The sequence below is a fragment of the Emydura macquarii genome, unplaced genomic scaffold (genome assembly GCF_026122565.2).
Source record: "Emydura macquarii macquarii isolate MOO-44397 ecotype Brisbane River unplaced genomic scaffold, CSIRO-AGI_Emac_v2 contig_767, whole genome shotgun sequence".
Lineage (NCBI taxonomy): Eukaryota > Metazoa > Chordata > Testudines > Chelidae > Emydura > Emydura macquarii.
In genome coordinates, this window is record NW_027130904.1 from 439,731 (window position 1) to 462,245 (window position 22,515).

At 40.5% G+C, this 22,515-nt stretch overlaps 1 protein-coding gene and 1 non-coding gene across 10 annotated transcripts in view; both read right to left on the reverse strand.

Moving 5' to 3' along the window:
* Positions 1-11,711: 11,711 nt before the first annotated feature.
* The window catches only part of LOC137149559 (programmed cell death 1 ligand 1-like), a 33,541-nt gene continuing 22,737 nt past the window's right edge, over positions 11,712-22,515 (reverse strand). For 3 of the 9 annotated variants that reach the window (XM_067543066.1, XM_067543067.1, XM_067543068.1), the window contains exons 3-7: positions 21,240-21,602; positions 19,956-20,237; positions 19,119-19,259; positions 18,395-18,455; positions 13,981-14,385 (exon numbers count right to left, since the gene is read on the reverse strand). In XM_067543066.1, the coding sequence (XP_067399167.1) occupies positions 14,172-14,385; positions 18,395-18,455; positions 19,119-19,259; positions 19,956-20,237; positions 21,240-21,602 (1,061 nt within the window). In that variant the 3' untranslated portion in view covers positions 13,981-14,171. Of the gene's footprint in view, positions 14,386-18,394; positions 18,456-18,790; positions 19,001-19,118; positions 19,260-19,955; positions 20,238-21,239; positions 21,603-22,515 lie in introns of those variants that run through there. The other 6 variants (XM_067543070.1, XM_067543071.1, XM_067543072.1 and 3 more) reach the window with 6 other exon arrangements.
* Positions 17,356-17,546, reverse strand: LOC137149564 (U2 spliceosomal RNA). Its single transcript, XR_010918803.1, has one exon. It is a non-coding gene; the product is annotated as a U2 spliceosomal RNA (small nuclear RNA).

Consider the following 22,515-nt stretch of genomic DNA (forward strand, 5'->3'; position numbering starts at 1 on the left):
ATTCTGTAGCCCTTCACGATAATCGCGTAAGCAGTGCACATATTTCTACTTACGTATGATTTTGTTTTTTAATTTGCTTGTATGGGTGTTTCCAATAAACTGGACTTGTACTGCTGCTACCATCTTTGTTTTGTCCCAAGGCAGCCTTGGAAAAGAGACATACGATTCAAAAATATTTGAAAGAAATAACCCAAAACAGTATAAATACATCATCAAAGAAAGAGTGAATGTGTTAACACAACTGCCTCTGCTGATCAGTACATGGGCCAGTAGAGGGCACTGTAAAACAGTACTAATGGCCTATCAGTGTTTCCTATTGTATCACTAAATTGAAAAGTGAATTAGCAGATTAGCAGTTAATAGGCACATCGTGCTTTCCAGATGGAACAAGACAAAGGAATAGCGTCTTACTTTAGTACTCCTATAAGATAATATTGAGGCTACCAGGCTACCAAAGTGGCATTAACATTTATCAGAAATGCTAGCCGCTTGACTACTGGACATGGCTTGCTCCATTGGCATGTTTGAGAAACTCAGTCCACAAAATAGCCAACACTGGAAGATGACCAGTAAGATGAAAACATTCACGCTTGGATTCATTATACTTGCACACAGCAGAAAGCAGTTGTGGATAAACTTGTCTAAAGCATCTACTTGTACTGTGCAGGGCATGGCATTACTTTGAATAGAAATGACCTATAACCATGTACAAGAAAGGGCTACAGGGAACAGCTAAGAGCTAAAGCCACATGATGTGCAAAGATGAGTACAGCTTTTATCTGCCCCTTTGCTTATAGGTAGTGACAACAAATGGAAACTACCCCCAACAATGGCTTGTCCTTTGGGAAACAGATGCAGCTGAGTCTTGCTGGGGAAGAGTAGTGTTAAGTATAATTCAGTATTGGATTTACTATAGTCATGGCCACTCCAAAGCACAATATCTTTTTCTAAGCTCACAATAGCCATGGTTGTGGTATCTTTTCAGACTGATGTACTCTTTGTGCAATGTAGGATACTGAGCTGATATCTGTGCGAGCAACATTCATGCACAGCCATCATCGGTTTTATTGCTACACATGTCACACATACAAAAATCATAGGTAGAACAAGTTTTTGCTGATAACTCCTAAACAACGTCTTCAGTTAGCACAAGAATGTTTGCCATGTCATCTACCTTATCTTCAAGTAGCATTTGTCTGAAAAGAGCCATATTGTGCAGCATCCAAAAAGACAACAAGCTGGCATATGCCTTTCTTACCTTAAATTGGTGATTGTATAGTGTACACACCACAATTTAAAAAACATTTCAAGTTACAAATGTCTCGACTGATTTCATTGCATAATGTGACACATAGGATGCTTGAGCCCCTGGAGTTACATATTGGCATAGATGTCATCGTCTGGTAATGATTGTCATACAGCTTCAAAGTGATGAAAGTTAAAACAGTTTGCTTAATTCATATCTCATATATATCATCAAGTGCGTTTTGTGATGTTTAGATATATTTCCAATATTGAGGAACATTGGTTGGTCTACTGACCAACTAGGGGTTGGTCTACTTAGGGGTTCATATGTATATCTGAGAGTCCTAGTCAGTCATATTTATTCATTTCCTTTTCACATACAATAGTTCTCATCCGCCTGAGGCTTTGCTATTCTATACTGCAATCAGTCTTTATGTCAGCACACTGCAGCCATCATTTCCCCCTGGAAGCCTCACCCAATGGGTGTTACTCAGTTAAGAACATGCTCATCATCCACACACTGCCTGGTTTCTTACCATGTATTAGCTTGCATAGCCTCCACCTGGTTATTATAGCTTGGCAATACACTAAAGAATCTAAATTAATAAAATTATTTTTCAAGCCCCAGATTCAACAAATGACAAGTGAATTTGGGTGCCCAGTTTGAAACACCTTAAAGGAGTCTAATTTTCAGAATGTTTTCTGCTTGCCTGGAGGCTAAAGTTGTATTTCCCTGAACTGACATTGACACCAGGCAGAGACTAGTGTCTGTGCAAAGCAAGTTCTTCATTGCTTAGCTGTGAAACTAAAAGTGCATTCCTTATTGATTTAAACCAGGACAATAAAACATGAAGGGATGTATTTCTGGGATTATTTCCATTGACCTGGGGAGGAGCTTTTAAAAAATGGAATCCTTTTAAACTTCCAGAAGTTATTAAAAGCCAAGCAAGCGATTTGTGTAGTCTATTTATTCCATCTTATGTAAATTTTATGATAGCTAACAACATTAAACTTTATCTACATCCTGTAGTAACATTTTAAGATTCACTGATCAAAACTCACATGTTTTGGAGCTATTAGTGCAGCAAGCAATGTGGATTTATTTCAAATCTTTTCTCCTCTGCCTCGTATTTTTGTTCAACTATGTTTTCTCAATTTATGTGTATACCTCATCTCTCATTTTCGTTATATTTTCCTAGCGCTCATCAAATAGTGGAAAATATTTTCAGCTAATATTTCTTTGAATTCTATAATGAGTTTAGATAAAACCATGTTCAAAACCTTCTTGCTTTTACTTTCTGGAAACATTCAAGATCTCAGGATTTATTAACTCAAATAGTCACAAAGCATATGTTGAACGTTACATTCATTTGCAAAATTCAGAGTTCAGATTTCGTTACATAAGTACCTCAAACAGAAACAATATTATGTGACTTCTGAACCCAATCAGCATAGTGTCTATTTCAAATTCTATATTGACTTGTAACACTAGTTGTTTATGATGTTGGTTAGTTACACAAGTCATCCAATGTGAGAAAAGAAACAGAAACCAAAACAGTGTGAATTGTGAATAATCATACCTAACTATTGTAAGTGGTCGGGAGACAAAGAATTATTCACTGTAAAAATCTGAAAATAATTTCTAAATTGGGCAAATTTGCAATTTGTGAATAATTGATTACTAGAAAAACAAATGAAATTAATTGAATAAATTTCTACTTGTAAACTCTTGGCTCAATTCTAGTTTTTTTAAGCTGTTTAGATCTATCTAGGTATACGGATAAAAATTAATTTGACAGAAATACTGCGTGTATTTAGAGACCCACCTGCATCCTGGATCTGCTGCGTTCAGCAATAAATTAATGACTCCAGTCATTATATACAAACCAACAGAGCACTGTCTCAAATCTCATGGGAAGATCCCTTCCAGCTTGCCAAAGAGGGTTTAGGAATAACAAAAGAAGAGACTACCCTCCTTCCCTTAGAGCAAAGGCTCTCAAATTGCGAGGTGGGCGCTGTCCTGTTAAATACTTGGAAAGTGCCATGAAAAGCCTTTATTGACCCACACTAAAACTAGCCAGTACTGGCTGAGCTATCCCCTAATAGTCTAACGCTATTGCTATGGCAAGAAGCTTAGCTCTGTTGCCACGGCAAAAGAGGCAATAAGGCAAGACACAAAATACACAATGGGTGCCACTGTGGGGGGTAGGGAGGCGAGGCGCGGAATATATTCTGGAGGGGGCGGAATGAGACGCTTTAGAAAAAAAAAATGTACTGTGCACATTTTACTCACAGCAATGAATAACCCACCAAAGCTGATTCTTCCAGAAATGTCAGGTTCTCAGATGACACTGTACATTTGACTCGTGCATTTGACTCATGCATTTGACTTGTGCATTTGTCTAGTGGCTGATGAGCGAGGGTTAGGGTTCCTATGCGTACATCACTCAGAGGAAGGGTTATGGTTCCTAAAGGAAGAGCTTCTCAACCTAGGTTTACAGTTCTAATGGTAGGACTGTGTGATCTAGGGTTAGGGTTCCTAACGGTAAGGATCCCTAACCTAGGTTTAGGGTTGTATGAGTAGGTCTCTCCTATCTAGGGTTACAGTTACTATGGTAGATCACTGGGAGTTAGGGTTAGGGTTCCTATGGGTGAGGGTTCACTAGGGTAAGGGTTCCTAGGTTCCTAGGGCTTCCCAATCTAGGGTTAGAGTTCCTATGGTATATCACTTGCTTCTAGGGTTAGGGTTCCTATGGGACTCCCTGAGCGAGGGTTAGGGTTCCTATGGGTTGGGCTTCTCGAACTAGGGATAGGGGTCCTATAAGTAGATCACTTAGAGGTAGTGTTAGGGTTTCTAAGGGTAGCGATCCCGTCCGAGGTTGAGGCTCTAAGTGTATGGCTCTCCAATCAAGGCTTAGGGTTCCTATGGGTAGATCACTTGGAGCTAGGATTAGAGTTCCTATGGGTAGGGCTTCTCTAGCTAGCACCTAGGGTTCCTATGGGTAGATCACTTGGAGCTAGTGTTAGGGTTACTATGGTTAGGGCTCCCCAACACAGGGTTTCTGTTACTAAGGTTAGATCTCCCCGAGCTTCCGTTATGTTTCCGATGGATAGATCACTTGGAACTAGGGTTGGGTTCATCTGGGTAGGGGCCCCTCTGCCTAAGGTTAGGTTTTCTATGGGAAGGACTCCTTTACCTAGGGTTAGAGTTCATGTGGGTAGGGGGTCCCTGACATAGCATTAGGGTTCCTATGGGGAACATTCTCCAATCTTAGGTTAGAGCTCCTATGGGTAGGTCACTTGGAGACAAGGTTAGTGAAATACCCTTAGGAACACTAACCCTCGGTAGGGGAACCCTACCCATATGAATCCTAAACCTAGGACAGGGAGCCCTACTTATAGGAAATGAACCATAGTTCTAAATTATCCACCCACAGGGACCTTATCCCTATGATGGGGAGCCCTACCCACTGGAACACTCACTATAGATTGCTGAGCTCTACTGATAGGAACACTAACCCTAGGTCGGGAGCCTTTCCCGTAGGAATCCTAAATCTAGCTTCAAGTAATCGCCCAATAGGGATCCTAACCCCATGTCGGGGGGCTCTACCAATAGGAACCCTAATCCTAGGTTGGCGTGCCCTAATCATAGGAATCCTAACCCTAACTCCAAGTGATCTACCCACAGGAACACTAACCATAATTTGGGGAGTCTTACCCATCGGAACTGTAACGCTAGGTCAGGAAGCACTAAACATAGCAACCCTAACTCTAGGTCTGGGAGCCCTACCCATAGAAACCCTAATCCTAGATCCAAGTGCTCTACCCATGGAAAATCTAACAATAGCTCCAAGTGATCTTCTCATAGGAACCCTAACACTAGCTCCAAGTCATCTCCCCTTATGATCCCTAACTGTAAATTGGGCAGCCCTACCCAGAGGGACCATAACACTAAATCAGGGAGCCCTAAATATAGGAACCCTAATCTTAACTCCAAGTGAAGTACCTATAGGAACCCTAACCATAGGTTTGGGAGCCCAGTCCTTAGGAACCATAATGCTAGGTCGGGTAGCCATACCCATAGGACCCTAACCCTAGCTTTTAGTAATCTACACATAGGAAGCATAATATTAGCTCTAAGTGAAATACCTATAGGATCCCTAACCCTAGAGAGGGCAGCCATCCCCATAGGACCCCTAACCATCTGTCTGGAATCCCTACCTATAGAATCCCTAACACTCGGTCAGGGAGCCCTATCAATATGAACACTAACCCAAGATTGGGGAGCCTTACCCATAGGACACTTAATCCTAGCTCCAAGTGATTGAAAAAGCATTCAAATCTTTTTCTGTAATAGTATCAAGGGAGCAAGCAGTTCTCATGAAGGCCCCAATCTTGCAAGCAGTCTCGCATGCTAACTTCGGTAGGGGGCCACCTGGGTTCAGGGCGGCTTGCAGGATCAGGCCCTTAGCATCAAAATTCTCCAGTGATTAATTATAACAAACAACCTATGGTATACAGAGGGGGGAAATTTCTTTTTCTTCAATAAAAATAGATGATAAAAAGACATAACCAAATAAACTAACCAGACATAAAGTAACAATCTGGAGTAAAGTCTAACATAAATCCACCACAGCCACAAAATTCAAAGTATTATATTGAAAAGTTCAACCTGATACACTGTCTGTACCTCATTTTTTTAACATTTCTCACGGGTTTTTTTGTGGTTTATTTAACAGCTCAAAAAATTTCAGGGAAGTGTGATTGTTATAAAACCACAAACTCAAAGGGGATTTAAGGCTGTAGTTACGTTAGTCTTTTTTCATATTGTTGCTAGGGGTCTGGAGCACAAGACTTATGAGGAGAGACTGAGGGAACTAGGCTTGTTTAGTCTGCAAAAGAGAAGAATGAGGGGGGATTTGATAGCAGCCTTTAACTACCTGAAAGGAGTTCCAGGGAGGATGGAGATACACTGTTCTCCATGGTAGTAGATGACAGAACAAGGAACAATGGTCTCAAGTTGCAGTGGGGGAGGTCTAGGTTGGATATTAGGAAAAAGTTTTTCACTAGGAGGGTGGTGAAGTACTGGAATGGGTTACCTAGGGAAATGGTGGAATCTCCATCTTTAGAGGTTTTTAAACTGTGGCTTGACAAAGTCCTGGCTGCGATGATTTAGCTGAGGTTAGTCCTGTTTTGATCAGAGGGTTGGACTAGATGACCTCCTGCGGTCCCTTCCAACTCTAATATTCTATGATTCTGTCTGGCTTCTGCTGTTTTTAAAAAAATATTGTTATTTTATACTTCCCAGGGCAGATCTAGCTGGAGTAAGACCCAGTCTGGCAAACACTAATACACATGCCTAACTTTATATTCATCACATTAGCTTTAGTCGAATTGAATTAAAAAAAGTCTATCATGTGCATTAAGGTAAGCACTTACATAAGTGTGTGCAAAATTTGTGCACCAGTTATTATTATGGTAGCCACAAACATCTTGTCTATACTAGTGCTTGATGAGAATGAGCATCTGTAACTAATAAGGCACTATGAACATTTTCGGACTCCATCTTGAAAATGCAGATTCCATCTTGGATTTGAGAATCCATGTTGTCGTGAAAACAACGAGAGTTCTGTGGCACTTTAAAGACTAACAAATTTAATTTTAGCAGGCATAAGCTTTCGTGAGGCTCAGCTCACTTCGTCAGATGCACAGGTAGAAATGAGAAACATAGGATCATCATATACATTGTGATATAGCAAGGGCAGAAGGCAATAGGAGAGTACATGATGGGAGGTATGTAAACCCCAGAATGGTCAGGGCTTTATTCCCTGCAGACTAGCCAGAGTCAGTAGAGGTCAATTAGGAGCAGCTGAGGCCAATTAAGGCCCAGCCAGGTGCCTGATAAAAGCCCACTGCTCCAGAGAGACAGGGCATAAGCTGGAGGAGTAGGTGTGCTGTGCTACTAGGAGCTGCGGAGCAGACAGGAGTACAGTGGAGGTGTGGAAGAGTGGAGGAGTCCCAAGAGAGGTACTGAGCCCAGGAGGGGGGGAACCTGCCCCTGGCCGGACTGAAACACTACCCAAGGCACAGGGGCCTGGCTCAGGAAGCCCAGTTTGGGCAGCAAGGAAACAGGGCTGAGAGGTCAGAAGGACTGAGGGGGGAAAAGTAGCCCAGGGGAAAAAGTCTGCAGCTGCAAATACAGTGCCAGAAGCTCATAGCTGCTACTCATAGGGCCCCTGGCCTGGGACCCGGAAGAGCGGGCGGGCCCGGGTCCCTACCCCCCTCCCTGGGGAGACAGGGTGATGGGCGACTCCCTTGCCCACTACAAGAGGTGAAGCGCAAGATCCACTAGAGCAGGGGTGTCAAACTCGCTGATGGTGACGGGCCAAATTCACGTAACATGCCCTTCACAGGGGCCATGCAATACCCGCTGCCGAAAAATTCAGGCTATCTTCCATTTTCGGCGGCGGGATTTCACGGGGGACCCAGTTGCCACTTTAAGGGATTTCTGCGGAGGAAGGTATTGCTGCTTTAAGACTCTCTTAAAGTGGGCCCTCTGCCGACTAATCTCTTAAAGGGGCAATGCCACACGCAGAGAAACTTTCAGCGGCAGCATGACTCACTGAAACACTGGCTGAACGTGGACCGGATCAAAAAGGTTCGTCGTATGTTTGACACCCCTGCACTAGAGGGAAGTTGGCCGTCTGCCACAACAAATACAAGTGCATAGAGAACAATGGGGGAGGTGGATAAAAGCCCGGTACTTGAGGTCTAATGACAGTCATTGAGTAGGAGGTGAGAATGAGTGAGCAAAGCCCTTGTATATGTATATGATGATCCTATGTTTCTTATTTCTACCTCTGCATCTGACGAAGTGAGCTGAGCCTCACGAAAGCTTATGCCTGCTAAAATTAAATTTGTTAGTCTTTAAAGTGCCACAGAACTCTCGTTGTTTTTACTGTATACAGACTAACACGGCTACCCCCTGGAACTCTTCTACATGTTGTTGTGCCTTCTTTATAGACTTATCCCACACTTTTCAAGCTGTGGCAAGAAAAGTTGAGGCGGGAAAGGCATCACATGATGCAAAGTCTGCCCAATAACAGTACTCATAAAAGGGCAGTACTGACTCAGATCCGGGCTGTCCTTCTAACAGGCAGCCTTGCCCATGTCTGTATAGCTGATTGACGGATCAAGACCTTGAGTGTACTTACTGTTCCTGATGGTGCCTGTTGTCTTGTTTCTCCATTCCTGTATCCTTATTTGTTCCTAGTTCCAGCACTGTTCCTCTCAATCCTCTCCATTCCTTGAGTGACTATTTCATTGTCAACACCCTGTTAGGGAGAAGAGAAATGGTGATGTTTTGGACTTACTGTTACCCATGGTTTTAAGTTTTGGTAGTTGGCCCAGGTTTTATACCTCAAACTTTTCTTAACCCCTGAGCTATTTTTAACCTTGTTATTTGTTATACAATAAATGGTGCTTGCCTGTTTTACCACTTTACATACCTGTTCGTTTAATTTATAAAATCTAACTGGTGATAGATACAGTCAGGGTTGGACCTGAGGGAGGGAGGAGTCCTCTCAAAATAATTACCTTCCCACAGATCCCTAATTAGCTCTTATCAGGCTAGCACGCTCCTACTGAAGGAAAACTGCAGAGAAAAAAGACTAGTGTAGACCAGGCCTAAAATAGCTAACTATACATGACTGGCTCACAGGAACTACCATACCATATTTTTATTGTTCCTCATAGCTGTTGTGAGATTTTTCGACTCTTATAAACAGCCCTGTTGCTGGGTTAGTGCAGCATTTACTGGTATGACATTGCAACAAGAGATCTATTTTTCAAGGAATATTCCCAGTGGTTTTTTTTCATGTCAACCAAGTCAATGAGCATTTCATATGCTTTCATTCATTTTGGTAAAACCCCAAGCAAGTGAATACCAGTTGAGCAAAGCCCAAGGGGAAACTTTTGCATGTAAACAACAATCTTCTTCTCTTGGGCCTAAGATGTCATCATGTAAGTGCATAATTATGTAATGGATGATAACAGCTAGTTATTTTTGCCTGTTTCTTTGGAGCAGAATTTCCTATGGAAGCCCTTCATTTCCTTATTTTTTGCTGTCAAATGCCCTAAATTGGTCTACTCTTCCTCCAGCTATGGAAAGATAAAAGCAACTCACTCCCGTTAGAGACTCAGCTTCGTTTCAGTGCTAGCCAGATGGTTTCCATTCACCCCTCTGAGTTGGGTTAGAAGCCCTGCCTCCAGGAGCTGAGATTCAAAGAATATTTCTTGCCCCTCTGCAGGAATAATAATAAGTACTTAATGTATTGAATCCACCCCTAATGTTGGTGTAATATGTACCATATTCTGGCTTTTTTGCTTCTCTAAGTAAAAGCAATTTTAAGATATTGTTTGAATTAAAAACACTGTGCTAAATGAAACTGTATTGTATTATTAATACTTTTCTGTACAGACCTCTTCAGCTGGCACAATAAGGATATTTCACTTCTCAGCTGGAAAGCCCAGTAGGGAAAGTAGATTGTAAGTCAATGACACTAAGATGCAGAGCAGAGACAAGTAAACATGAAAACAAAAGTCAAATCCAGGACCGAACTTATAATTACTATAGCATTATTATTATGAGTTACTATTTTATTACAGTTTAATGAGTGCAAATTCCAAGTGAGGTGGAATTAACTTCTGAGATATAAATACTTTATCCTGCACTTTAATTATTTACATGAGCGATATAGTTTGTTAAGCTTTTTCCCCTACTCTATTTCAAGAACTAGTGACTTTTTTTTTGTTTGTTTTTGCTGGCAAGCAGCAGGTTACTGCCAGGGAGGAGAAAAGTTCCAGAGGGGTAGCCGTGTTAGTCTGTATACAGCAAAAACAACGAGAGTCCTGTAGCGCTTTAAAGACTGACAAATTTAATTTCTGCAGGCATAAGCTTTTGTGGGCTGCAACCCACTTCATCAGATGCAAGAAATAGAAATCAGATAGGGGGCATATATATATATATATATATATATATATATATATACACACACATCCAAGGGTAAGGAACAATAATGGGGAGGGTATGTGTTAGCAAAGTCCATTCAGTTATTCTTCTTCTGTGGCAGAAGAGCCCAGCTGAAACTGCAGCTAAGCCTTCAAAGTTGCAGGAGAAAGCCGGCAACATGAGTGGCAGGCTGAAAAAAGAAGGCAACCACCCATCCCCTTATTCAACTGCAAATATCAGACTTCCTTTCCCGACTGACAAGCAGTGGGAACACAAGAGCGCCCCCTGCTGGATAGGAGAAGTAGAGGATTAGACACACCATGAATTTCAAGCATATCTGCATGTTAGGGAGTGCAAAATCAGAGTAAATGAACTGGTGAAAAACGTGGCATGTATTTTCACAGAAATGTTTTCATCAGCTCTAACTAAATCCCCAAACCTAATATGGTGTGCTATCACATAGTGCTTTGGTATATTCTCCCAGTGATCATCAGGAATTAATTTATACAGATGAAGAGAGGATGTCCATGTCAGAAGAAATCATGGGAGCCTACAGTGGGAAGTATCCAATGCGCCAGACTGTGATGCCAACCTGGGCTGATAGTCTGAAAGTCTGCACATACAGACTTCCCTTTGGATCTTGTTTTAAAAATTTCCACTTTGATTTCTAGCATAACAGCAGCTTTTAGTCCACTGTACTTGGAAACTGCTCATAAAATCTTTGACCTTTAACCATTCTATCCTAGAATATTCTTGCCTCAGATGCTCCAAAATAACAGCTTGTGAGAAGCAGTAGATGAAGCAGAAAGTTTAAAGACTCATCATATCACACGCTCATGCATGAGTGCATAGGCAAATACAGACTAGCCTAACAGCTGATATTTGCTGAAATTTGAGAACAGTTTTGGTTTCTCTTCTCTTCCTGTGGCATAGACATTTCAGGTAGGTTAAAGTGCAAAAATTCAGATTGATATATTTGTGATTTTCACAGGTATATACTAAGCTGACTTGTGGTCTTGCTCATCTCTGTCATCTGGAGGTGCAGCGCTATAGTTTCCAAGCTGAGATGTTCTGAGGCATTCTGTCTGGGAAGAACAGAGGTAGGCAGCATGCTTCATGGAGCATTGTATAGTGTATAGTACTGTATAGTGCTTTTTTACATTTGATAGTGAAATGTGCAGTGTATGCTTCTCCACAGGACCAGCTTTCCGACTATTGAACCTGCACACAAGAAGTCAAAATTGAATCTTCAGTGTAAGATAATAATGTCAGACAGAACTCTGTCTGTTCATTTGAATAAGGAGGGAACATAACAAAACCAGACATCATAGAAATCATATCAACGCACAGTTATGTTCTTCCAGACACAAAGAGCAAACGTGTTTCCAGCTTGAATGACTTTTATTTTATGATTATGGAAAACAAAAGAATAAGAAAGAACAAAAATAAAGTCTCCGTGTGAGAGCACAATGGGCCAGGTTCTCAGCACTGGTCAGGCTACACAAAAAAGAATGAAGATAGCCCATAACTTCCAGTTTAGTATACCCCTGGCATGGGGGGAGACCCCAGGGAGTATAGGGCCAACTCCTATGCCTCTCACTCTACAGCCCCCAGCACAACAGATGGGTCAAAGCACAGAGAAGGAATGGCTGAAGCATGATGCACTCTGGCTATCCTTCAATGGTGGATGGTCCTTGAGGGACCATTGCTAGCTGATGCAAGTTAGAGTAGTCCTAAGGCTGCTCTATTCTGCACATGAATCCTGGCAGAGAATCAGGGAGCCATAACTGGCTCTCTGACATCCCAACCAATTTGCTAAACTCAGCAGAAAATCTGGGTCAACGTGTCTCTCCTCTGCAACATACTACATCTGAACTGAACACATAATGGTAGATGCTTCCAGCAAACAGGCACCTCTACATTTAAATTGCAATACATGGAAGCAAAGTCATGACACTTTTTATTCTTTCCCTATCAACCAGTGATCATTCATAAAATCAATACTACTGCTGAATCTGTAAGTCAGCTCCTGCCACACATCAGGGACCTAATTTTTGATTGCTCTGCACCTTGTGTAGTCATTTGCACCAGTGCAAAATAAGTGCAGAACGGGTGTAAATCAGTGGTTCCCAACCCAGGGCCCACAAGCCAAAAGTGGCACATTGGGGCTTTCAAAGTGGCCCACTGCTCCCCTCCCACTGGCTGCATAGGGAGCCGCTTCCTAAGAACCCCGGCAGAGCACATTGCCATGGGGCTACAAGACTGGTGCAGGATCTTTGCTGCAGCCAAAGGGATGGGAGAACAGCGCTCCTGTGCACCTGGCTGTAGCAGGGACCATGGCAAAGGGTTGTAATAATGATATCTGTGGCCCTCAAGCCAAAAAGGTTGGGAACCACTGGTATAAATGCTATCATTCTGATTGGATAGTGTTGTACACCCACTTTGCCCTGGTGTAAATAACTCCACAAGATGCAGGGCAATAGGAAACCAGCCTCAAAGTATCCAAATCTAGACCCACTGGAGGAAGAGGGAAATGTTGACTTCACTGTTGTGACAATTTTTATATAGCTGGACCAAAACATTTTGGGAAAGTATGATTATCTCCAAACCTGAGGTTTTTCGGGGGAAGTGGGCTTTTGACAGAAGTTGGTTTCACTGGCTTGTGTGTATCTGTTTATTTGATCCCACAAGATACTTCTCAGCAGCAGGGCCCCCACATGGGGTGAAAGGGGAAAGGGTACACTTTACCAGGGCCTGGAGGCCCTGGGGGGCCCAGCCCAGGCTGCAACCCCCATTACCACAAGGAAACATTTTTTCATGGCTCATGAGATTCTATGTATGGGGTGAGGGATTGTGGTATGTGTGTGGGACGGAGCCTGTGTTACAAGTTTGTACTGGGCCTGAAAAAATTATGCTTGGGCCCTGCTAAGCAGTGACTGCTTTTCCAGAAGACAAAGCCCACAAAAGCCACTGCTCTGGGGGTAAATTACACCAAGTTCTGTCAGGTTCAAGCTCATAATGTGACGCTACTCCAGGAGACAATAGTTCCCCAGGAAGTAATATAAAAAGATGGTGCTCCCCTGTAGCAGTTACTCATAGGTGACTCACGCATTCCTGTGATGGGATGTAGAGATGTTATCCAGTGATTGGCATGGAGAGGATTATTTTTCTGGTCCTGAGGAGGGTTAAAACTGCAGCCTGGCTAGTAAACACTTCAGCACATAAATCTGTGCTTAATTTAATTTTCCGTTTTGCTTTGCAATTCCCCATTAAGTAAAATAGTTCTAAAACAAAACATTTAGCAAATATGTAGATACAGCTTCATAGTCTAGATTTTTAGTTGCTTCCGCTCCGTCGCTGTAAAACAGCTTTAATATTATATGCTTCTACAAATAAGAAATAACTATACAGGAATCAACATAACAAATTGTACATTAAACTGTTGTTTATATGACATAATGTTGATCCAGGGGTAATTTTGGATCTGTTGCTTCATGTGTACTCCAACTCTTCTTAGCGTTGTAAAATGAAACTTCTTCAGTCTATGTCCTTGCCGTTGGTGCTCTAGGTAATTTCCAGTTTCATGCGTTGTAAAGTTTGGCCCAAGAAAAATAGATATCTAGTAATTTCGGCATACAAAATATGATTGTCCAGGCATCAGATAGCACATATAGCCTCTACACAGACTCCCATGAGACATGACCGAGGTTTTGTATCCTGACTCTAGTCCTGAAATTAAATCAGCTTGTCAGAGGATTCTTGAACGCAAAATATTTGATGCACACAATGTTCTCAGGTGAACAATATACCCAAACATACAATGTATGGAATCCCTTAGCAGTTGTTAACCACATTTAGTAACAGCATGATTCTCTGTAACTGTAAGATATAACATGGCAAAAAGCCCAGGGAGCCTTTAAGTGGTATAGTACAGACAAAACCAAGAATTTGCATTGTTTGTTCCAGACCTAAAGTGCTGTGATTTCCCTATGCAGTCGTCAAAAAGGGATCTGAAAAGTGCAAATTGCAAGCATGGCAGATGAAGAGTTTTCATGGACACACGTCTGTGCAGTCTCTTCAATCTGTGACATTTGTCATGATTAAATCCTGGGTTTGAGGGTTCAAGTTTCCTTTAAAAAAAAAGAAAAACAAAAAAACAGAAAAGTATTGTTTAAAAGGAAAACAATTTTAAAACCACTTCTGCTTGAAAACCTGAGCACTAAATATTGAGATCCTAATTCTCATTTATAACTCAGGCTCCTTTACACCATATTGCCAGTGCAAAGGGACCTTGAAGTGGGCATAGATTACAGTTACACCCATTTTAAGATTGATTTATACTGACAGAGTGGCATAAAGAGCAATATTCAAGGCCTGACTCTCATTTACACTACAGCCTATTAATAATTGTGGGTCAGATTATGAACAGCTTACTCGACTGGTGAACATTTACTTTCACAAGCAGTCCCACTGTCTGGGCCTATATTTTAAACTTCTTATAATCAGTAAGTTACTTATTGTGTTTGCACATGCACATCAGAGGTGAGAAGAAGTGTGTTGACAAGACTCAGATAATTTGTCATGGCCGCTGTCAGAGTAATGACAGAATCCCTTATCCTTCCTACTTGGTTTGTATACAAAGTCACTAATGTCTGTTCAGTGCTATTCATACCAATGATGTTGCACTAGTAACAATGATTTAACTGAATTGCAGATATAGAAACCCGCGTATTGGGAACAACATGTGAAATGGGTAACCTGCAATCTTTATATCAGGCTTTATATGGTTAGAATATAGTGTAATATATATTTAACAACTGCTTATGTCCAATAGTGGGAGACTTGCAAAATTACGTGTTAGTTCTTTTAATCTAGAGATGAGCAAATAATTACAACATTTTCTGTGATTAAAAAAAAAAATGTTTAGATGAATCTGCTTTCATTATGTTCATACTCCCTTTGTGCTCTCTATTTGCGAATAGTTTAGCAACAGGTTTACCAGCAGGAATGTTTGCCAAAGACCTTTGTGATTGATCAAAACTGTTGAAAATTTGAATCTAGAACACTGGCAATAAATAATTATGTTAATATTCTAAATCTCCATTGCTGACATAGCTTAAGTTGTACCGTTCAGAATTTCTTATACAAAAAATTCTTGTTCCTCAAACTGAGGCACGTTAGGTCATTTCCAAGGCATTACAACAAACATTTGTGGCTTTCAGGCTTCACATACACACTCAGCATAGAATAAAGGTTCTTTCCAGTGTTTCTTAAAAGTGCATGATGCTGAGAAATAGAATTGGCTGTCATATGATTTACTGCATACTGCACAGACATTTTCAGTCATTAAAATGAGGAAGTAAAACAAAACCCAAAAAACGCAATGAGTATTCCAATGATCTGTTATCTTCTCTTTCAAATTCTTCATTTTAATGTGTTTCATAATAATCTCTAACATACGACTTGATGTGTAAGCAGGGGATAGGTCTTATGGCAAAAAGAATTCTACAGCTGTAAGCAATCAAAGCCATGAGAAGCCACGCTATGTGCTCAAAGAATATGCATTAGAGTTAGGTTTGGACATGTATTGAAACTGAGCTCCAGAGCCTATCTTGCCTGATGGCTTTAGTTTAGTTGGGGCCAAATTTTGCACTCATTTGCACCTGCAGTATCTCCACTGAAATTTTACATCAGTTTGTGAGAGCAAAGACTTTGGTTTTTGATTATTAATGTTTATTTTTAAAATGCTTAATTGGGACAGCATGAAAGTGTCTGTGTTTGGACATGGTACCTATTAATGTTAGCAGACTGGAAAACTGGAAGTACCCTGCAGTATGTATCTTTCAAGACTCAGTGAGTCACTTCCATGAAGAACCCAGTCTCAATCAATCCAATTCCCAATCTACACTTCTCCTCTGGAAGCTCAAAGTTATCTTGTCACCAGGCCACCTTCTGACTTGTCTTTTAATAGTCAGAAGATAGAATGTATTTTTAATTTAACTCCATCCTTGGAAAAGACATAAGACTAGCTGGCTTGTAAATGACAATTAGTTGTTTCTCCAGAGACCATTCTCAATACTGAACCAAAACCACCCCTGTGCCAGAGCTTTGCTCCACATATTTCATTGATCCTGGGGCTTTGGTGGTCTGCTTGGCCTATGGAATAACTTAAAACAGTTTCAGGACTGCTCTAAATTATGTCTCACTTCAATGACTCCGAAGGGGCCATTCTGTCAACTAGGGATGCCAGGGCACAGCAACATTGTGGTCATAATCCCTTCTACTACCAACCACCTTGGCCCATTCTCTGTGCTGGGTTTAGGGAGAAGGTTGGTGGTATAGAATCAGCTCCCTATGTCAGAAGAATCTCCCTTTGGCCAATAAGACTGACTCTAAAGGCATCCTGTGGTGCAAAGTAGCCTTATCAGGGGCCAGAATCTGGCCCATTATTTCAACTGTGTCCTAAGAAGTCTAGTCTCTGGCAGTTCTCCATACTGATTTTGTCCTTGGTCTATCTTGAGCATATTATTGATTGAAAGCACAGTGTTCAATAAGAAGCTTTATACAGAAATTTACCTACAGTACCTCAGGCTGAAGTATATAAATATTATTATCCCCTTTTTGATCTGAATGGCTAGTCAAAGTTCTGGGCTCTGGGAATCTCCTAGTTGGTAGTAGTTGTATGGTGGTGTCTATTATTTTGTTTGATGCAATCTTATTTGCAAGGAATGTACAAAATCCTGCTTCCCTGAATGCAGGAAGAACCAAAACAAAAGGATAGCCCACATTGTGCTAGTTTCTGGGCAGACTCTGTTAGGCCTTGTTTTAGATTTGATCACTGACTGGTCCCTTCCATATATCTTAAATGAAGGGCATGTTCATGCATCAGTTTCAGCAAGGTTTAATCTCAACTCATAACAAGGTTTAACCAATCTGAGAACTGTATGAAATAGAACCAAATGCAGAAAATTCTTAGGTGGAGGTTGTCAGATCTATGCTGTCATCTTGTTTATTGCTTGATTTGTCTTGTTTTTACAAAATGAAAGTTCTTTTGTGACACAGTTTTGGATGTTCAGATACATTTGGAAATTACCTATTCTTTACCTTGTACAAACTTCTGTACAGCAAAGAAAGTCATATGTTCTTAAGAGTTAAAGATGGAAAAGACCCATTAGAATATATTATCAAGTCCATCTTCAATTAGGGCAGGACATGGTCCCCATATCAATTGTTATATTGATAAAAACTGATACTGCACTTGATTTGAGCCAAAAGGCCAAGGAAAAGCAAGTAAAATTACTACTACGAAAAACTCTACATTCACCAAAACAAAGTCAGTTTATCATCCAGTACCATACCAGATTATGACTAGTAGAAACACAAATGGCCATAGGTGGCATGTGTACCCCCTCTTCAGGGAGGCTGGCCCACCACACCCTGCCCCTTCTGCCCAAGGTCCCACCCAGCCTCCATCCTCACTGGCCAGCCAGCCTGCTGGAGCAGCACCAAACCCTGGCCAGCACCCAGAGCAGCCCTGAACCCCGGTCAGCCCACTGGTGCTCAGAGCAGCCCCAGCCAGCTCGCTAGCACATGGAGCAGTCCGAAGGAGCCCTGAACCTTGGCTGGCTAGGGCCAAACTCTGAGCCCCAGCTGGCTAGAGGAGCTCTGAGCCCTGCTGTGGCCCAGCACCCCAAACTCCATTACCTGCCATCCATGGTGTGGAGGACTCGGTGAAGGGGAGGAGCAGTGACGGGAAAAGGTGTGACCATCACAGCCCAGGCATCTGACAGTGAGTCAGCGGAGGCTGCGCCAGGCCTCTCCTGGCCTATTTTACCCGCTACCCATGACAATGGCCTGATGTGAACTTAGAACCAAACTAGCAGCCCAGACAATACCTTGGAGGAAGTGACCTGTTCTTTATCATCTACAAATTTCTGTGTAATCTAGAAAGTCATAGCAATACATTTATAATCTGGAGAACATTCTTACTAGGCTTAGCAATTTTAAGGAAAATCAAATTTAGACTCTAAAGTACATAGTGGTACATGGTGTTATCATTTGTCTAATTCTTTATATATTGATAATGCCCTTGTTTAAAAAAAAAGTCATAAGCAGGAAGTTTAAAATTCCATCACTTACTGTTGTCTTCTTTCTGTAATTGGGGACATTTTCTTTTTTTGTCTGTTAAAACAAATGTAAACTAATTTGACTTAGTTTTGTTTTACAGGTTTCTACTTTAACAAACAACATAATATAATTCAACAGATTTTTAAATATCTAAAACATTTGGGTTCTTATATTTGGCATGAGACTGTAACAAATTTCTCCAGTGTTCTTCTGCCCAACAACTGTAGGGCCAAATCCTGTAGACCTTAACTGCAGGATTAGGCCCATAATCCTGTTTCCATTCCAGTTGCGTATTAAGGTAATCAAAGTGCATGTATAGTTTACTGAAAGAGTAACAAGACCAGAGTTGAATACTAGGCCAGTATCCAATATTACTTTTCCACTATGTTTTCCTTCAGATAGTAAAACATTAAGAAAAAAGCAAAATAAATAAAGCAAGTAAACCTGGCTAACAATAGTTCAGTAAAGAGTATGGCACATACACCATGCAACATCATGTTAGCTATTTAATCTGAACAAAAATCATACATAAAATTCCTATGTCACATGATGAGGGAAGTAAAGCCTAACTCAAGTCTAACAAGTGAAACAATCGGTCATCTTCAGATCAGAGTTCCTCTGAAAAACAAAAGAATCAAATATCAAATGAGTGTGGATAAAAGTCATCCGGTTGTTTTGTAAGGTATGAAGTGCAAATTATGAGATATAGGACCCACTAAATAAAGTCAAAATGTACCTTTTTTTGCATGGAGCTTTGAGAGTGATTTTCTCTTTAGAAAGATAATTAATGGGAACACGAGAATAACCACTATTACACAGGTTGGGATGATAAATAAGATCAGAGATTTTTTTCCAACAACTGATGCACCCATTCGAGCTACAAAAAAAAAACAACAAAAAACAAAAAAACACCAAAAACAAATATGGTATATAAACTTATCAGACCTTAGTCTCATTTACACTAAGGTCTCTTTACACCACCATGACAAAGCAAAGAGTCCTTAAAGTGGGTGGGTATGTTTTTACACTCAAAATAAAACTCTTTAAGCTGCCAGAGTGATGTAAAGGGCTCTTATTGTAAATGAGAAGAAGGCCCATTGTATTCATGACAACTCAGTGAATACTGTTATAAAATCAACTGTGTACAGATTGAAGATTAGTTGGATAAAACGCCATAAAATGGAAGACCATGCAGATTGAAGATATACATTGAGGAATACCATTGTACTGGCAGCTAAGCAAGAGCAGCTGCTTTAGAATTTAGGAGAGGAAATGCAAATATGTGACAGGGGAAGGTTGTGTTTAACAACAGCAAAGCTAGTCTGGTTCAGAAAGAGCTAGTAAAATGCCCAGTTTCCAAAGGCAAATACAATGTTTGATTTGTTTTATTTCCAAAAAAATCAATACTATACTACTTACTAGGAAGGAATTTTAGTGATTGATTTTAGGATATATAGTATTATATTAAAGCATATAATCAGTTTCTACAATCACTCTCTCTCTCTCTTTCACACTCACTCATATACACACATTGTGGCAACCCATATGTACAGGTTCAAAAGGAGATACTAACCTAAAGTGAAAATGTGAGAAGTTTCTTCATTCAGTTCTTTATTCCAGAACGTGCAGCTGTAGTTTTCACTAGCATTTGGCTTGAACATCAGCGAACTGGTTACATTGTATAGTCCATCTGTGGTCAATGTGTAGGTGGTATTTACAGAGACATTGACTTTAAGATTCTTCTCATTTTGCCAGAACACCTCAGCCAGAGGAAACCCTTCTGACTGGCAAGTTAAAATCAACTCCTCTTCTTCAAGTTCACTCATTATTTGTACATTTATTCTCCTGTAGGATGCTGCATAAGAACAAGTTTAATGAAATTGCTTTTAAATATGTATTAATTTTTCCCCTTTGTTTCTTCCTCTTTCTCTCCCTTCCTCTTTCTTTCACTATTTCTTGTCTACAAGTGTTTCTTATGTAATACAATTTGAAATGATGCTCATTTTGCAGCAGAACACAGTATACATTACTCAGTGCTCCTCAGGTTCTATCACATCTATTCTTTCTTCAATTTATTTCTTACAGAGCCACACTAGATCATATATTTATAAATAATGGATCTAGAGAAAGCTAGTGCCTAGCACAATGGGGCTCCATTCAGTGATGGGGCCTGCAGGCCTTACTGTAATAAATACAATAAAAGTAGTAATATCCTAAAGAACAATTCAGGCCACCAGAGGGAAAAATGGGTGTTTGGAATGTTTGTGTAACACCAGCTTACAGCTCTGGCATTATCATCATATTGGAATGAAACCAAGAAAATGACTGGATGCTTGCAAACACAAGTCAAAGTAATACAGCTGATCCTTTGAATTTCACATCTCCGTTCTTCACCTTTTAGAAAGCCTTTCCTCTAAATGATTGCACAGGAGATTCTTCACCCCAGAATCTCCTTGACATGCTATGAGCAGCAAGAAAGGCCATGAGTCAAATGCTGCCCTCAGTTTCATCGGTGTAAATTATGTTTAGTAACATTAGGCTCTTACAAATAAGAAAAGGTCACTGGCCTGACAGGTACAATCTCTTAGACAATCCCCACTTGTTATAAGATGGTACAACTTATGGCAGCCATAAAGCTGCTCCAAGTTTGGCAGGGACAAAACAGGCTCTAGAATCCAGAGGAAAGGAAAGGTGATATAAAGCCCCCTCTACAAGCTACCCCAAATATTGCTTGGGTATACTTGGGGACTGAGCCCAAGGTCTTTGTAGTAGAGCCAGAAAGTGTTAGTGCTGATCTTGGGAAGTGGAATATTGAATTTGAGTTAATATATTATTCATGTCTTATATAGCCACAAACCTTTTACTTCCAAAGTAATGTACTTGTAATCAGCACCTCTGTAGTCAATGAGACAGATGTAAGACCCTGCATCCATGAGCTTTATGCTGGTGATTTGAAGCACAGAATATCCCAAATTCAATTTATCACGTAACAATGTTGCTCTTCCCCTATAGTCGATGTGCTGGAATTTAAGATCTTCCTCTCCCTTGTGAAGAGTGTAAACCTCTTTTGATTTTTGCTCTGTTAACTCTTTTTGCTCCCAACTGACACTTAAGTCTTTAAGATTTAACTGGCCATCCACTGGAAACCTGCATTCCATGGTCACGTTGCTCCCATATTCTGCAATGTACCGTTGCTGAGGAACTTCAACTGTGAAAAAAGCTAAGATAGACAAAACCATATGATACCCACTGAGCAAATGTTATGATTTTTCCTTTAATTGGGGGCAAAAAGTGTCAAAAAGTCAAACATTCACAATTATTGGGTAGACTATAACTTTGCAGACTTTTCTTTGTTATTTTAGTAATTTTTTCTCATGATAACTGCATGTAAATAGCAAATCCACCTGATTCCATGCTGATTTCAGGAGTCCAAAACACAAAGACAGAACAAAACACAAGCTGGGTTCTCTGCAGCTCAGAAATAACCCATGATTGTCTGTGGATGGATTTTTACACAAGGGGCACTTGTCTAAAATTATTAATGTACCTTGTATACCCTGAAGTTTCTCTAAAAGGAACAATCCTTTGTGGAAATACTAAGCCAATTTGTTTTGTCCTTTAGACCAGTGTGAATCCAGTCTAACTCCTGTGAAATTAATATTTTTACTCTGGATACCCACATACACAAAAGGCAGCAAAATTTTGTCCAGTGTAAGTACACATTACTGGAGGAATTTATATACTGAAGGCATTACGCAATGCAGCTTTCAATCATCACTGCAGTTCTGATTCTGCCACACATGTGGAGTAGCACCTTAATTCAGGAATATTTCCAATGTATCTTGTCAGTGGGACTTCTTGCGAGCAAGGTGCAACCTCATGGGAGAAAGGATGGCAGCTAACTAAAGAGCTGGTTTTACTAAGTAAATTTCATGACATTTGATCCATACAGCCACATGAGCCTGAAATATTTATTGCGGTATGTTGTTTACACCTTAAAACTTTATTTGATGCAGAAAGTTATTTCCACTATAAAATTAAATGTATCTTTATTTTATTTGTACTATCACCTGTACTGTACAGTGGTAGATTTAATGCAGTAGTGCTAGCAAACATTATTAGTGATAATAAAA